This window comes from Suricata suricatta, chromosome 4 (genome assembly GCF_006229205.1).
Source record: "Suricata suricatta isolate VVHF042 chromosome 4, meerkat_22Aug2017_6uvM2_HiC, whole genome shotgun sequence".
NCBI classification, from domain to species: Eukaryota; Metazoa; Chordata; class Mammalia; order Carnivora; family Herpestidae; genus Suricata; species Suricata suricatta.
The window spans coordinates 154,218,869-154,236,314 of NC_043703.1; the positions used below are offsets into that span (position 1 = coordinate 154,218,869).

General features: G+C 40.9%; 1 protein-coding gene across 6 annotated transcripts in view; it reads left to right on the plus strand.

Annotated features, from left to right (window-relative positions):
* The window catches only part of NBAS (neuroblastoma amplified sequence), a 315,339-nt gene that overhangs the window by 142,620 nt on the left and 155,273 nt on the right, over positions 1-17,446 (plus strand). For all 6 annotated transcript variants that reach the window (XM_029938273.1, XM_029938274.1, XM_029938276.1 and 3 more), the window contains 4 exons: positions 536-658; positions 4,604-4,706; positions 8,571-8,800; positions 11,873-11,985. In XM_029938273.1, the coding sequence (XP_029794133.1) occupies positions 536-658; positions 4,604-4,706; positions 8,571-8,800; positions 11,873-11,985 (569 nt within the window). The remainder of the gene's footprint in view (positions 1-535; positions 659-4,603; positions 4,707-8,570; positions 8,801-11,872; positions 11,986-17,446) is intronic.

Below are 17,446 nucleotides of genomic sequence, written 5' to 3' on the forward strand. Positions count from 1 at the left end.
AGGCTGGGGGAGGCAAAGCCGCTGCAAGAAGACTCACCCGAAACAAAATTTGTGATGCAGTTTGTATTTTCATAGAATAGAGTTTGGAGGGAGATTGAGTCTTGTGATGTTTCTGGAGCTCCAGCTCTAAAATTGGTTGTTGCTTTTCTAACAGCCTTGCCCACAATAAGTTACTCAGCAGGTTTGTTCAGAGTTAAAGCTGGGTGTTGAAATGATAGATTTTCCTTGTTTTACTGATTTCATGATTTTAGAGTACAGGAAAATTACAAAAATGATTTTTAGATCAGGAAATGTCATACATTTAAAAAATAGTTACTAGTTCTAAGGTACATTGTCATAAAAGTAAGGGAAATACAATTGGGTACATAATGTTAACTTTTTTTGTCTGAGAATGTAATATGTAAAATTGGGTCATTCTATATGCTATATATTTTTTTTAATACTAAACACCTAAGTGCTCCTTCTATGTTTAAGATGCTTAGACTTTTTTTTTGTTTGGTAGCAAGACTTTAAAAAACCCTTTTCTCGCTTTTAGTGTGTCAGAGATTTTGGAGAAACACGGACTTGAGAAACCGATTTCGTTTGTTAAGAACACTCAGTCCAGTTCAGAAGAGGCACGTGCGCTGATGGTCAGATTGACCAGGCACACCGGTCGGAAGTGAGTAATGGACAAAATTAATCAGTTTTGTATATGATTAAAAGTAGTTTTCTTTCTTTCTCTCTCCCTTCCTTCCTTCATTGAATTTTAATTGACCAAAAATAAATTGCACGTGTTTAAGGTGCAGAATTGGATAAGTTTTGATGTATGTATACTCATGAAACCATCTCGCAATCAAGCTGATAAATATATCCGTCACCCTTAAAAGCTTCTTTTTGCCTCTTTCTGTTCCCACTCTTCTGCTTCTCCCCATCACTGCCTCACCCCTCCCTAGACGGCCGCTGCTCTGTTTTCTCTTGTACATGTTACTTTTATCACACTTCGTTGACCTGTCCGCCTGTTTATGGACATGTGGGCTGTTTTGAGTTTTGGATTTTACAGGTAAAGCAATGAATATTCATGTACCTTAAAGGATTTCTAATATTTTATTTCCTTGTGTTATTGTGAATAGAATTATTTTCTTATTCCATTTTTGTATTGCTTATTCCTAGTATATAGTATATTGATATGTGTTAATATGTATTTTTTTAAATGTTGATATACATTGAGCTTGTGTCTTCCTACCTTGCTGGACTCCTGTATTAGTTCCAGTAGGTTTTCCTGAATATTCCATTGGATTTTCTGCATACAATATTATGCCATCTGCAAACAGAGTCAGCTCTAGTTCTTTGTACATAAGTTTTCTCTCTTTCCTTTTGTTGCTTTTAGCATGATCTGTCTTTTGGTGTATAGCTTAGTGTACCTTTTACATTTAATTAATTTTTGCTTTTGCATTTGAAGTGTATTTCTAGTAGGTAGTATGTAAGTTAGGTCTTTCTGTAAAGGTCTGGGCTGGAGAGAGCCAAGCTGCCATGTGCCACTTAGTTATGCCAGGACTGTAATGGAACTAAGACCCGTCAGACCTGCTTCTAAACAGTAACACCCATGAGATGGTAGATGAATAAACATATACCACACAGACATCTCTGGGAATCCTGAGCCCAGTCAACCCTAGTAAACTGCTTAGTGGTTTGCTCAAGGATCTCTCCTTCCTAGGAAATCCCCTGGCATTTTGTATCTGTCTCCCTGTCTCTGTCTTTCTCAGTAGTAGTATACTCGTGGTGATCGACGTGTGTACCTTAGGTTCCGTTCCAGATCATGAGCTCCTCCAGGGCCAGCGTCCTAGCTCCCACACATCTCAGACAGGACCTTCTGTATCAATGGTCCTCTCCCAGTAATTATTAAATGAATAATTTAAAAAGTTTTGGCAGCTCAAGCCTTAAGATTTTTTTTTAGAACTATAAACAAATGGTCAATATTTCTGATCACATTGACTCTATTCTAGAACCTCCTCTTTGAGAAAGCCTTGCTGCTGCCACTAGACTACCTCCTGTGTTTCCCTTGAGTCCCTCAGATACTTCTGAGGTCCTTGAAGTTCATCTCTCCTCATGGTTGTTCTACTTGGAACATGTAAGAGAATGTGGCCTCTTTTCTTCAAACTAGTTAATTTGAAGTGAATCCTAATTATTCCATGTACGCTGCCATGGCTTGGCCTTCAGCATCAATGGAATATTCGTATGCATATTCTAAATCATAGCAGATTTCATTGAATCTGCACAATCAAGTTTTCCCATCTTGTGTGCAATGCGATTTCTCCCTGGAAAATATTCCTCTGTTCAAGGCTGTGACTAACACATCATGTTTGTATTTAGGGGTCTCTCTGTTAATTTGCAAATCTCTGGTATAATGCCTTCAGGTTCTACTTTTGGTTCATATTTACTGAATGTATTCTGAAAAGGCCATTGTAAATAATGTCTTATAATTTATTTTAATTAGAACCTGTACTTATGGCTAGCCATGTGTGAGAAAACATTAGTACCATCTGTCCCATTGTTGATGGCTTCCAGAAGGACAGCTGGGCTATGAGAATTTGAATGCAGCTAGACAATGCCTGGGCGGGATCCAGCTGCTGCAGGGTGGACCCTCACTTCAAACATCTTGCAGCTTACTTACCTGCAAGCCAGATCTGAAAGAGCCCTCCGTTTCTTTGGAGTTCACCCACCAACGTCTAAGTAATGGACGCATTTCAGGGATTATCCTGGAAGACATGCAATGTGTCCGTTTCTTTCTTTCTTTTTTTTTTTTTTTACCTGTTTATATTCTAGGTAAAAAATGTATTCTTTTATGCTTTGTTACATATGTGATAGAAGTAATTATATGTTTTGTGTAATAAATACAAAATACTATAAGCAAGCATATGCTTATAAACAATTTTAGGGGAAAAAGTTCCGAGAGACCAGAGATTTTACAACAATGATCCCAAACACATACTTTCTCTATAGCAATAATATTATATGCAAATAGTCTCTTTGCCCCGTTTTAAAAACAGCAGCAAAAGGGGAGAAGGTGTGTGGTGAAGAAACATCTGTTGGTTTATGACAAACCCAAATCAAAATAAAACAAAACCTGCCCTTTGCAAACGGTGAGATTAATGATTATGTAGAACAACAAGATTAGCAAGTAAACAGATAATGATTCCAAATACACGTGTGTTCAGCGAAGGGGGACCCTCGGGAGAGGCAGAGAGAAGTACAGGACTTCCTCCTTCCTGCTACACAGTATTAGCAATTGCGTATATGACTATGGAAACCAAAGAAATGTGTTTATAACTCTCAGATTCATTCATTAACATTTACTGAATACTGTTTTATACCAGAAAAATGGAGGGAGTGCCTCTCCATCCATTCTAGTTCCAGTAAATCCTCACAATGCTCAAAAAGGGAATCTGTGGCTTAGAGAAATTAAGAGACCTATTCAAATCCTTACCGGTGATTGAGCTTCTTTTTAAAATTAAGAACATCGTGCTTCAATGCCTGTGTTTTATTAGAATTAATCTCCATTTTTTTTATCACTTTCCACGATGGGTTTTCAGTGAGGAGACCAAAATTCGGGAACACTCCGTGTTCAGAATCCTGCAGCTAATATGCAGTTAGCAGTGGAATTGTTAACACCCCCCCTCCCCCACTGCAAGCCGTCGGCACCGGCGCCACCGACTCTGCTTCTGTAACCTGCACTCCAGCATCCGGTGGTGTGTGACCAGTGGGCTTGTGCCTGCCTCACTGGTTGTGGGACACTGATCCCCGGCTGGTAAATTGCCCCTGACCCAGAGGAACCGGAGATGAACTGGAAACCTTGATAGGGGCTTTGTGCTTCGGGCTTTCCTGAGTGTGGTCACTGACGTGTCCTTGAGGAGATGCTGAAAACGGTGCCTGCGGAGTTGTTATAAACGATACTGATTCTTGGGCAGGAAACTTCCTCCTAACGCAGACAGGGCAGCTCCTGGCACTACCCAATACCCTCTAAAGCTCTGTCTCCTGGCACCTGGGCTGTCACCCGGTGAACACAACCCCTGAGGTGCCTGGTCGGTCACTCTGTGGACTGCTGTAGGGCCCCCCACTGGAAGGAGCCACTGGTGCTGCCCTGCTGGCCGGCTGGGGTCCCGGGCCTCTCGACAGATGCCAGGAGTGGGCCAAGTCCAGAAGATCCCCTGCAGGGCGTCGCGGTGTGATGCAGATGAATTTGAAGCCAGCACTCCGGTGTCCGATGTCCGAGTGCTTTTCCTGCTGTGTCTTGCTGTGCTTCATCTTGGAAACTCACAGCATGTTTACCTTTGCTCTTGTCACTTAATGCTGTTCCTGTGCGGCATGTAGGCAGCCTGGGACCCAGGCAGCTCTGGCCGCGTCTCTAGCATCGATGCAGAGCCACTCCGCCTTTCCCTCAGATCCAAGTTGATTCCTGGAAATTCAAATGAGATTATACCTGTTGATCACTCGGGATTTGCGTGGCCCACAGAATGGTGATGCCAATGTTTTTTGTGTTTCTGTGTTCTTTTGCTTTTGGCTAAATGAAGAGAGATTTCATGAATTATTTTCTTTTTCTGCTCCTTTTCTCGCCCACCCCCCACAGGCAGCCTCCTGTCAGTGAGTCCCATTGGAGGATGTTGCTTCAGGACATGTTAACGATGCAGCAGAATGTTTACACCTGCCTAGATTCTGATGCTTGCTATGAGGTAACTCTACACATGGCGAGGACTTCTCTTAATTTAGAAGGTTCCGTGTTGTTACAGTGTGTTTATCGGACACAAAGACGATGATCATAATAAGTAATACTTCATAATAAGTAATACTGTTGAGTAAGAGAGTAGTGCTTTCTTTTTTTATTTTTAAGGTTTTTTTTTTAAGTTTTGTATAATGTTGATTTATTTTTGAATGATCGAGAGAGACAGAGCATGAGTGGGGGAAGAGCAGTGAGAGAGAGGGAGACACAGAATCCGGAGCAGGCTCCGGGCTCTGAGCTGTCAGCACAGAGCCCAACTTGGGGCCCGAACTCCAGAACCGTGAGATCATGACCTGAGCCACCAAGGCACCCCTTTTTAAGTGAATTCATTTTTGAGAAGGAGAGAGAGAATACAGGAGAGGCAGAGAGAGAGAGAGGGAGCCGGAGAATCCTCAGCAGGCTCTGTGCTGTTAGCTCAGATTTAGGAACCATGTGATCATGACCTGAGCCGAAGTCAAGGGCCGGCTGGTCTCTTAACCCACTGAGCCAGCCAGGCACCCTGGTGGTGCTTTCCATGTGGAGCCCTCCCTGCCCTGCCACCTGCCTTCCCTATCTTTGCGATTCAGTGCATTCCTCCTGGGCGGGGCGGGGGCTCCTCCTTGACTCCTCCCATTTCCTCAGTTTCGGTGGCCACTACAGCCTATTTGATGTACCTGGGAAGGGTCTCTCCAATTTGTCCTGTCTTCATCTCTGCTCAGTGGCAGTTCTGGTCTCTCAGCCTCCGTATTTCTCATCTACACGGAGTCTGAGCTCTCTCCTCAGACACGCCCTTTCACGACACTCCCCTTCTTCAAATTTGCTGCTTGCTCCACGTCAGCATCAGAAAGTAGCCGTGCTTGTGAGAGTGGTGGCACAGAAGGGCACAGCGTCCAGCCCTCCTGCCCGCTCTCCCCTGTGCTACCCTGCACACACAGGGCTGGCTGTGTGCCCCGTGCTCGCTCCGTCCCCCGCGTCTGCCCTGACTCTGCACTCGCCACGCTGCTCCACGTCTCTGGGCCTCTGCCGGCGCTGTTCCCTTTGTCTGGATATATTCCTCTTTCCTTTATCTGAACATTGCTGGTAATTTTTAGGACTCGCTTCACTAATTATGCCCTTGAGGATGCCTGCCTTTGTCCTTACATGTCACTTGTCTCCATTACAGTCTTGGCAGATGCAGTAACTTGTTTCCACATATGGCTCTTCCCTTTGGTCATGAGCCCCTTGGGTAGGCATTATCATGTTCATGTTCACCCTCCTGTCCCCCAGTGCACAGTGTAATGTCCAGAACACGAAGGAGACTTAGCAAATGGTTGCTAATTGAGTCAGGAGTGTAACCCAGGGGGATTTAATTATTATTTTTGGAAGGTATGTGTCTTACCACCAAATTACTCACAGTTCGTATGGAAAAATGATCCAGCTAACCCATTTTTAGTGAGAGGTCATTTAAAAGCAAGTTCCTATTTGGAGTTTTTCTGTCAATATGCCAGACGTGAAATTGTATAGAATATTTCTTGGGTTGCTCTGCTCTGACATTGCAAAGCATGGCATGTTGATGAAGAGGGTTATAAAAATAGGTCTCTATTCTGTGAAATTGGTTGGCATTTTTATTCAAGGTGATTTTAACAAAACACTGCTAATATGGACTGTTGAGCAATGGTTTTCCATTTGTACTTCTGGTTTTTAAATGTTTGAATGAGAACAGAGTTTATGTCGATGATTATAGTCTCAGAAGCCAGGAGCTTCTCCTTTTGTGTCGAAGGTGAAACTTGAAATCCAGTTCCAGGAGGAAATCTATATGCACGTGGGGTCCAAAACCTAACCGTCATGAATATGTCTGCAGTCGTGTTTTTAAGTTGGAATGGCATTATTTTGTTATTTTTCTGTTTTTGATTCTCATTGGAAAATTGGCAATATGTGTATAACACTTGAACTAGCTCTTGTATAATTTCATAACAAATTGTTTTTGTTATATTTTAACACCTTTTTATTAGGCTTTGGTATTTTAATGATTTCTGGCCATTAGTCTCACTCCTTAGGAAAACATTTGAGAGCATATTATGGCAGTTTTGAAATGGTTATAAAGGAAGGTAATAGAGATTTGGCAAACTTACATTTTTTCCAACTTAAATTTTTAAATATTATTTTAGTAACTTTAAAATTATGCTGTATTGTCCTACTGACTTTTGGCTATTATAGTAGGGTTTTCAGTAATACTTGGGAAATATTTGAAATAATAATAGCTCAATGGGACAGTTTTGAAAATTTTGATAGAGCATATAGAGCAAAAATCTGTATTGTTTGTTTTAGCAAACACTTTTAAATTTTAGAGTGAGTGAATTATATTTTAATTATATTCACTCTTTATGGCTTACTTGAACAACTCAAAGGAGTAGAGAAACCGTCATATCTAAATTATTTGGGTCCCTTGGATTAAGCCATTTTCACTTGTCACATGTAAGTAATTAGGGGTGCTCATTGGTAATTTGCTTTTTGTCACAATATGTATTTTATATAGACCCCTCACAGTTATTAGTAATATTATGGTAATCAGTCATTTCAATAAAGGCCTGTCAAAAAATACTACCTTCCCCAGAACCCTAGAAACAAGTGAAAATAAGGGGATCCTATGAAAATTGGGTAGTCGCCTTAATTGTAAGAAAATTCTCTTCTCCATGAAATCTATTTTTTTCATCTCTTCCTTCTATTTCTGTGCTATCCTTATCCAACAGTGAAGGCCGAAGAGGGAAGAACATTCTTGGGGAAATTGTTATACTAATTATATATTGACATTATTAGTGTAAATTTAAAAGGATCTCTTTCAGACTTTTTTGGACTAAGTAATAAGTACATAATCTCAGTCATACAGTAAATTTTGTGTTAATTGAGGTTATTAGTTGCCAGTAGAATACAATATTTGCATGAATATCTTCCATCAGTGGCTCTTGTTTTATTTTAATAGTTTTTAATTTGCAGATTGGAAAAGAAAAGTCCGTGTTATATCTGCAGCTAGGCGAGTAAGTAAGCCTGAATTCAGATGCACTAAGCAGTCATAAATTATAGGTGTCATATTCAAAGATTTTCTTTTAAAAAAAATTGAACTGTTATAAAAAGTTTAAGCAGAGTGGGCGCTGTTGAGTATGGGACAGGATGTTTAAGGAATCCTGTTTTTTAATGAATATGAACTTGAGATATTTGACTTAAATGTTCACTGTACACATTAAGATAAAGTTGATCCTTGAACAACATGGGTGTGAACCACATCGGTCTACTGACTTACCCACAAGTTTATTTTTGTGTTTGGTAAGTACAGTACTGTGAATGTATCTTCTCTTCCTTGTGATTTTAATATTTCCTCCAGCTAACCCTGGTGTAAGTAAGAATAGTTATAGAATACAGTAAATAAGAAATACGCGTTCTTCACCTGTCCATGTTGTCTCCGAGGCTTCTACTTAATAGTAGGCTGTTAGGAGTTAAGTTTTGGGGGAGTCAAAAGCTGTACTGGAATTTTTGACTGCGTGAGGAGGTCAGCACTCATACCTCTTTGTTGTCCAAGGGTCAACTGTATTAAACTTCCTATTTAGTGCGTTCAGTTAAATGATTTCTTCTTCCTAAAAGATGAGTTTGTTTTACTGAGGTGAAATTCACATGACATAAAATTAACCACTTGAAGTGTCCTTGCTTGTCACTTGGTGCATTCACAGTGTCATTTGTGCAACTACTCACTGTAGGATGAATGTATTACTTAATCTATTTCGTTTGGACATCAGAGCCTTCGTTTTGTTGAGAAGCACTGAACCTGCCCTCGTTAAGACTAATTACAGTTTCTTCTTTCCCCCAGATATTTACAGAGAGCCTTCTGTGTTCCAGCCGCCTTGAAAATATCCACTTAGCTGGGCACATGATGCACTGCACTGCTTGTTCGGTAAATCCCCCGGCAGGTGCCGCGCAGAAAGGGAAGGCCCAGTACAGGGTCAGTTACGAAAGAAGTATCGACTTGGTTTTGGCTGCCAGCAGAGAGTACTTTAACTCTTCCACCAACCTCACTGACAGCTGCATGGCTCTGGCCAGGTAGAGTACTTGTGCATTCTTCCAGAAGAGGGAGGGGAGAAGGCAGAGGACACAGACTCCACTGTTGGTTTTGTTCTTTACTTTGCAAAATATATTACCGCAAGCACAGATTGACTGTACTCTATAGGGCACAGTTATTTATTGCTTGGCTACAGAAAGATAATTACGTTATGAATATTCATCAACTTCCTCATGGCCCCTTTTTCTCCAGCATACTTTCCCAGTCTTTCTTGCTGATGATCTGCAAGATTGTGTGTCTTTTCTCTTAGAAAGGATTTATGGGATAGCCTGTAACTTCAAGTTCTGGAAATTTTTAGGCAATGGCTGTATGCTTTATGTGACTTCTGCGTTTAGGGACAGGGGACCTGATTAGATGGTAAAGTTCTAAAGCCCCTTCCAGGTGGAAATTTCTGGACTGTGAATTCTGTTTCTCTTTGGCCTGTTGTCCTGGAAATTTAGTGTTGATCTTTTTACTATTGATTTTTACGAGCATTTTGTGCCTAAACAACATTCACCCTTTGCCTTTCTTACATGTTTTAACCACATTGTCAAGTTTTTATCATATATGATTTTCAAATTGTTGTTCAGAATCTTCAAAGATTTTGATTATTTTCTTTTATAGTTTCTATCTTGGGTCTCATCCTTTGAAAGATCTTTAATTCCCAAGAGCATTACAAGAGTTTTTCAGATTGTTTTTTACTACTTTGATTGTTATATTTTCACATTGAAATTTTAGGCTCACTTGGAATTTATTTTGATGTACTGATTGTGGTAGCTATTTAGATTAATTATTCCCCCCCAACCACCAAATGACCAGTAGCTAAAAAAAAAAAAGAAGAAGCTTAAGGGAAGCTCCCCCACCCCCAGTGATGTCTTATTACAGAGAGAACCATGTTACTGAACTTGATGGAGTTGTTAAAAATAGTACATTTTTTTTCTCTCCTAAGGGATTGTATTTCTATTTCAGATGATGAAAATATCAAATAGAATAGCTTTTAAAACTGGGAGTTGTGTTTGACCTAAATCTTTTTGGCAGGAGTTTTCAGAGATTGTTTTTAAATCTACACTTCCAGTATTTCCCTTTTAGTCCATCTTTTTCTCCCACAAGGACACACACACACGGTAATTTGGAAAAGATGCGGTAATGGTGTATAAGGTGACACCAGACTGATTATGACCTGTGAGCCTGCATGTATTTACATGTTCACAGTTATATTTAATATAGAAAATAGCCCAGACATTCTTATTGATTAAATTATTATGAACTATTTTTTTAAAAATGTTTATTTTTGAGAAGGAGCATGAACAGGGGAGGGGCGGGGGGGGGGTGCAGAGGATCCAAGCAGGCTCTGTGCTGACAGCAGTGAGCCCAGTGAGGGGCTCAAACTCACAAACCATGAGATCATGACCTGAGCTGAAGTTGGACACTCACCTGACTGAGCCACCCAGGCACCGCTGAACTAGTTTTTTAATTGAGGAAGGAATACATCCACGAGATGAAAATATTCAACAATACAAAAAAGGATATTTATTTATAATAATTCTCTCTTCATTCTTGTTGCCCTAACTTTATCCCTAGCTATCTTTTTAAATCATTTTCCTATGTATCCTTCCAAAATATTGTAAATGTTACCCTCTTCCTAAGTCACAAATGGGTGCTTACTGTTGGTACATACCTTTCTGCATCTTATTTCCACTTATGATCTATTCTGAAGGTTTTTTCATGAGTGCCCGTAGGCTTGATTCATTCTCTTTTGATGGTTGTACAATGTTCCATTTTAATGCATTTTCTTATATGTTAAAGTTTATTTTGAGAGAGAAAGAGAAAGCATATCCACATGCCTGAGCAGGGGGCAGAGAGAGAGAGAGAGAGAGCGAGTGAGAGAGAGAGAGAGAGAGAGCGAGCAAGAGAGAGAATCCCAAGCAGGCTCCGTGCTGTCAGCCACAGAGCCTGACATGGGCTCATGAACCTGAACGTGAATCTCACAAACCATGAGATTCATGACCTGAGCTGAAATCAAGAGTTGAATGCTTAATTAACCCACTGAGCCAGCCAGGTGTCCCTCTTATATTTTAAAAACGCCATATAGTAAACATCCCTAATTATATTGGGCATGTTTGTGCCTATATATAGTATAAATTTCTAGAACTGGGAATTCTTGGGCTCAGAGGTAGTGCCTGTAGATACCACAATAGTTCTGTCACTTTTCTCTTGAATCAGCAGTATATGCGAGTGCTCATCTTATTTAAATTTTAAAGTTTTGCAAGCAAGGTGGACCTCTATCCATCACTCAAACAGGTGCATACCAGGGCCAAGAGATCTCCGTCAGATGACCCATGATTTTAGCGCCATTAGCCCTTCCTGGCCTCATCTCTACCAGTCTTTCTAGGCCTGTGTCCCATTGTCCCTCCACATGTACCTTTCAGAAAATTTGTTAAATAAAATATTTATTAAGGACATTTTGTCTGAAGTTTTAAAAATGTGCTTAAAATCCTCCATAGGGTGTCACACATTCTTAGTTTAGCAAAGCCACTTTCTCCTGTATTCATCTTACCACTGCATTACCAACAGACTCTTCCTTATGATCAGAAGAATGTCCTTAGTTCAGTTTCTTAGGTTAGTCTTTTTTCCTTTGGGAAACAAAATTGTCACCGAAACAAGATGTTTGTTTCTCCTAGAAGAATAACTGGAAATTACCTGAATTCTGTCTCCTTTTTTAAACCTTTCCTGTATGATTATTACCTTTGGAGTCAGCAGTAGAAAGAGCGTTAACACATTTTGCTTCATACTGTGGTAGCATGACCTACTCTTGGTGTAACCCTGTGCAAATCACGTGTCCTCTCTGAGCTTCAGTTTTGGCTTCCTTAGAAAGCACGTGATGCTACTGGCCTAGCACACAGGCTTCTATGAGGATTCAGTAAGATGCCAGCATCTAGCAGAACACCTGCCATGGAGTAGGTGTTTGATAATGTGTGTTGGATCTCATGTCGTTGAATACAGAAAGGCAGCTTAGCCAAACATATGTTAATACAAAACAAAACAAAACAACAGACCTTACCTATGTCCCCTAGGTGCTGCTTACAGCTGATAACAGATCGGCCTTCGGCCATTCAAGAGGAACTCGATCTGATCCAAGCCCTGGGATGTCTTGAAGAATTTGGGGTAAAGATCCTGCCTTTGCAAGGTGAATTTTCTAGTCAGTGTTTTGTTATTAACTTAGTATTCAATTATTTTGTTTTGAATTACTAGCATTCCTTTGTAGTTATTTTTAAGCCAAAGAACATCATTGGTCATTTAATCCATTAGCAATAGATCCTACCCTTGGCCCCATTTCTCAAATGAAATCTCAAGTAGACATCTGAAATAGTAAAGCCAACATCTTATTATAAATGTATTTTTTTTAATGTTTTTTATTTATTTTTGAGAGACAGGGAGAGACAGCATGAGCAGGGGAGGGTCAGAGAGGGAGACACAGAATCCGAAGACAGGCTCTAGGCTCTGAGCTAGCTGTCAGCACAGAGCCCGATGCGGGGCTCGAACCTACGAACCATGAGATCATGACCTGAGCCGAAGCTGGATGCTTAACCGACTGAGCCACCCAGGCGCCCAATAAATGTATTTTTTAAGTTCTCAGTTATGCCATTAAAAGAAATAACATTCATAACAGGCTATTGGATAAAAAACAAAAAGAAGTGGGGGGTATGGATTGGAGTTTCAGATCTCCATCAGTTTCTGATTATGCAGTTTATTTCTGTATTTTGTTTCAGTTGCATAGATTTAGGAGTAGCTGTGCATGACCGTATTTTATCTTGTTATGCTCAGTATAGAATATTCTTTACTTAAGTTCATACTATTTTTGTAAAAGGAGGAATGACAGGAAGTTCTTGCTTAGAGCAAATTCCTAGCAATATCTTCTCCTTCTCCCTCGTTCTCCCTTTTCTTCTTCTTCTTCTTCTTCTTCTTTTTTTTTTTTTTAACTCCCGGTACCTTTGGACAGTGGTATCCTACTACACGTTCCTTGGTGTCTTTGTCCTATGTAGTGTTTTGAGTCAGATGGATCTTAGGGGATGGATGTCACTTGAGACCTTCTCGTGTTTCCATGCGGGTTTCCATTGTAGTTTTACTGCAGATTAGACTCCTGTTTGTTAGGTAAGTTAATTAGACTTGAAAAAGGTAGTATTTCTGTTACCTTGAATATTATTGTTTGGAAATAATTTCTAGGTGAATATATATATCCCGTAACATCTTAAGTACTTTTATGGAGATTGTTAAATCACTGGAAAATTGTATTTTTTGAGCACAAAGCTTTTTAAAATTGTGAAGATTAGAGTGACTAAAAAACATTTTCATTTTATTCTCAGATGTTTTAAATCATTACCTGTCTCCGCAGAAGCATTTATGTTTTCGGCTAACGTGTTCAGTCCCGGGAGAGTCTAGAGCCCCAGGGCCACACCCACATAGCTTTGACTCTGTACAGGAGTGTAATTCAGCTACTTACTGAATCTAAGCAGATTGATTGATGTAATACGAAAAAGTTTTCCTTGCAGCCCCCCAAATGCAAATGAATTCTTTCAATTGAATTGAAATAACAAGTTGAGCTCTTAATTTTCTGTGGTGCTCCGTTAGCGGTACTTTTGCTGGCATATTTGCACGTCGTCTGATGGGTTTGAAAATCTGCGACCAAACCTGCCATCCTGCTGGGACTTCTGAGAGGCTTCCTGACTGGACGAAGGACATTTGCTTTCATGTCTCGACAGCTTTCCAGCTTGACACACTGATTTGGAGCTTCCTATTAGAATGAATGTCAGGAAGTCCTCTGGAGGGAGAGATGGGTCATTGCGTTTGTACCCTGTGTGTTGTGTTTATGCCGCGGACACAACTTAGGGTTAAGCCGCTTCTGTAGTCCGTCGTCAGGGGTACTGGGCAAACCATGGAACTTGATATTTAAGCGTTCATGGTCCAGGTATTTTTTCTATAACATATAGAGTTCATTTTGTCCCTCTGCTTTGTCTTAAAGCCTTCTTTGCCTGTTCTCCAGGAGTTGTCCTGGTCACCAAGTGAAGGCTAGTGACCTACTTAAGTGACACTCAGAGAGTTCATAAAAAGGAAGAGAAATAGCATGGAAAAGTGATTCCTTATGTTGGAGTGTTGGTATATGTGTGCATACACATGTGTGCTTTTCCCCATCATTTGGATATTCCCGTTTTTATGTAAATTATTAATGTTCACATGGGCAGAGGTGGGATATTTCCAGTGTCTCCTGTGTTCTTTCAATAATAGGCTAATAAGCCAGTCCTCAGGCTAACAGCGCTGTGGGTAACACCTTGGAGCCGGGTCTGTCCAGCCAGTGACTAGACAGGTAGTTCACCTTTCTTTTTGTTAGGTTCTCTCATTCACAGAATAGGGACACCAATAAGCACCTTCTAGAACTGCGAATAGAGATGAGGGCCGTGGGCTCACAGGGCCTGGGGTATTGGAAGGACGCTCCAAGCATCAGCCGTCATCTTTGTTATTTTACGTGGAGGCTCTTGCATCTGATGGCAGTAGAATTAGCGTGGCCTTACCCGCTCGTCATTGTCCTCTGCCCCACCGTCTCTTCGTCCTCTTGTTCCCACTCTACTTTCCCGCCATTCAGAAACACCGAGTTAGCTTCTTGCCCTATTCCAGAAACCGAAATGACTTCCTGGCTCGGGGTACTAACGTTGATAACAGAACAGTGTCATAGGAGTGTCACCTAGGACTTTAAATTCTGATTCAGCCGCTCCAAGCTGTGTGACCTGTGGCATCTTCATGTTTTTGAACGTCCCTTCCTCAGTTGGAGATAATAATAAAATGTTTTGTAGATAGACCTGAAAATTCTGTCTGGAAACATGGAGGCTTTTTACATTAGAGGATCGCGTACTTCATAAGCATTTCTGCGAATATGTCAGTAGTAGCGGTAATAACAGCAACGAACATTTATTGAGTGGTTTTCATGTTCTAAGTGGTTTTCTACGTATTTGTTCTCAAAAATATTCTGTGAAGCAGTGTCTATTATTGTTTCCCACTTCCAGATGATGAAATCAAAATCCAGGAGGTTAAGTAGCCTGCTCAGGGCCACACAGTTAGACGGGGAGCTAGAATGCAAAGCTAGGTCGCTTGGCACACAAACCTGTGTTTGTGAAGCGTGGGCCATGAAGTGGTGGGAAAGTGAAAGATTGAAGAAGGAAACTCATCGGCTAAGGGACAGCTGCAAGTCACCTTCTTCCCGGTACGATTCTGATTTGTGCCTCAGCAGTGTCACAGGTCACCCCCTGTGCCGGTCTTGAGCGACCCAAAGTGATATTTTGCATAATGGTTTGTAGGCATGATTCGATGTCCGTGCCTTACAGGGTTGCGATGAGAAGGTGGCGTGTGCATAACTGGTCAGTGAGAACTTCTTATGTCTGAGACGTGTGTGTGTGTCAGTGAGAGTTACAGGTGTGTGTGTGCGCGCGTGCGCTGAAACACTGGGTATGTATTTGTGAGAGCCACAGGAAAATGAGGGATCCACCACTATTAAAAGATGCAGAGCATACAGGCAGATCTTCTTCATGATTATTATTTCCATTTGTAAAGGAATTTTAAGTGTCAGAGACTCTTTTCCTTCATAGAAATATAATAACATCTAAGGCCTGAATTTACTTAACCGAGAAACATTTTGAAATATAATTTAGCATGTCCTACAATAAGCAGTAAAAGAGAATTGGTCTAGTGATTGTCCAGAGGCTCAAAAAATAGAGAAATAAATAAAGAAAAAAGACATTTGAACAAGGCAATTGAACTCTATTAGAATTCCACTCTGCAAATTTACTTAATGTCCTTAAAATATTAGTAGTTATGCCTTGCTTAGGGCAAGAAACAGACAAAGAACCCAACTTGGAACTTTAGAGAAAATGAAGATCCGTTGCAAAGTGTGACTTCAGTTTTCTACTTTGATTTTGTTGAGCTAGAGAAAGAATGGCTATCGTAAGGATTCAGCTTATTGGAGTTATTAAAACCAGGGTGTCCTTGAGAAATAGCATTCATCAAATATGCTATGGAAGAGTCTGCTGAAGCCCCAGTTCTTACATGTGTAGACCGGCCATGAGATCTAGCGAGGGCAGATTTTATTTGGAAAATCAAATTAGAAACATGCAGAAAGTATCTTTCTGAGAGTAATTGCATCTGAAATCATGAAGTAGTAATATACATTTTCTTAAAATGCATACAAGGAGAAAAACCCATAAAACAGTAGCAAATGTTAAAGGAAAAAAACCCAATTTTCTGAGTGAGAAAAGTTACAGAAAACTTGGAAGTACGCGAGTCAGTTCATGTTAGCCAGGCTGTGCTGTAGTAAAAGTCTCCAAAGCCTCCGGCCACGTGATGGAAGGCGAGTTCTCACACCCCGGCGTTTCTGCAGCTCGGCTTCGTGCAGTGGCGTTCTCACGGGAGGGGAGAAGGTCGGGAGTGGGCTCCCACGGTGACTCTTCAGCATTTGCTCAGAGGGCCGTATGTCATTTCCACACCCCTTTCATTGCCCATAGAAATCACATGACCAGGGGCGCGTGGGTGGCTCAGTCAGTTGAACGTCTGACTTCGGCTCAGGTCATGATCTCATAGTCCATGGGTTTGAACCCCGTGTTGGGCTCTGTGCTGACAGCTAGCTCAGACCCTGAAGCCTGCTTCAGATTCCATGTCTCCCTCTCTCTCTGCCCCTCCCCTGCTTGCTCTCTGTCTCTCAAAATAAAATAAAGACATTAAAAAAAAAAAAGAAATCCCATGGCCAAGCCTAATGTTAGGTTGGTATTTGGGGCACGAATCCGTACAGTGGGTCCTGGGTACAGTAATACGGTCTGCCGAAGTTAGACTCAGATGTACATAGTGGTTGTCATGTTTGTGAACTAAGTAACTGAAGTCTGCATCTACTTTCTGTTTTACAGTAAAGGCCACAAAGGATTACTGTACTAGCAGATGCATAAATAGCCCCCTTAAAATAACCCAGTGCACCCTCAAGTATTTAGGAATAAAAGGATATGACAATATGCAACTTATTCTCAAATAGTTCAGAAAAAATAGGTGTGGGTGTGGGTGTGTGCGCGCATGCGCACGTGTGCATTTGTGTGTATATATGTGTGGAGAGGGAGGGCTCACCTGCATGATTGCACATGTGCGTGTTTAAATGGAGCAAATTATTAACAATTGATTATTCTTGGCAAAAAGTATAGAGTCCTTTGTACCATTCGGGCAACTTTTCTGTAAGTTTGAAATTAAATCATAATGAAAACTTACAATAAAAGAGCACTTTCCAAAGAAAACTACCACCTCTCTATCTCGTCAACCCTGGGCCCCCTGCCACTTACCTATAAGAGTTTTGGGAGAGCACAGAATATATGGATGAATCCATGGATTTGGGAATGAATAGAGGAATGAAGGTATGAAAAACATTTAAAGGGGATGGGCTGAATTCTGGTTCCATCACCAGTTTTCAGTGACCTTTCTGTGCTTTTTTTTCCTCTGAAGATAATAGCACCTGCCTTCTAAGTTCTGCCTTTTAGGGTTAATATATGTAAACTCTCTCCAGTAGTGCCTGGGTTGTAGGTCATTGAATGTCAGCCGCTGTCACCAGAGTTGCTACTGTTGTACTT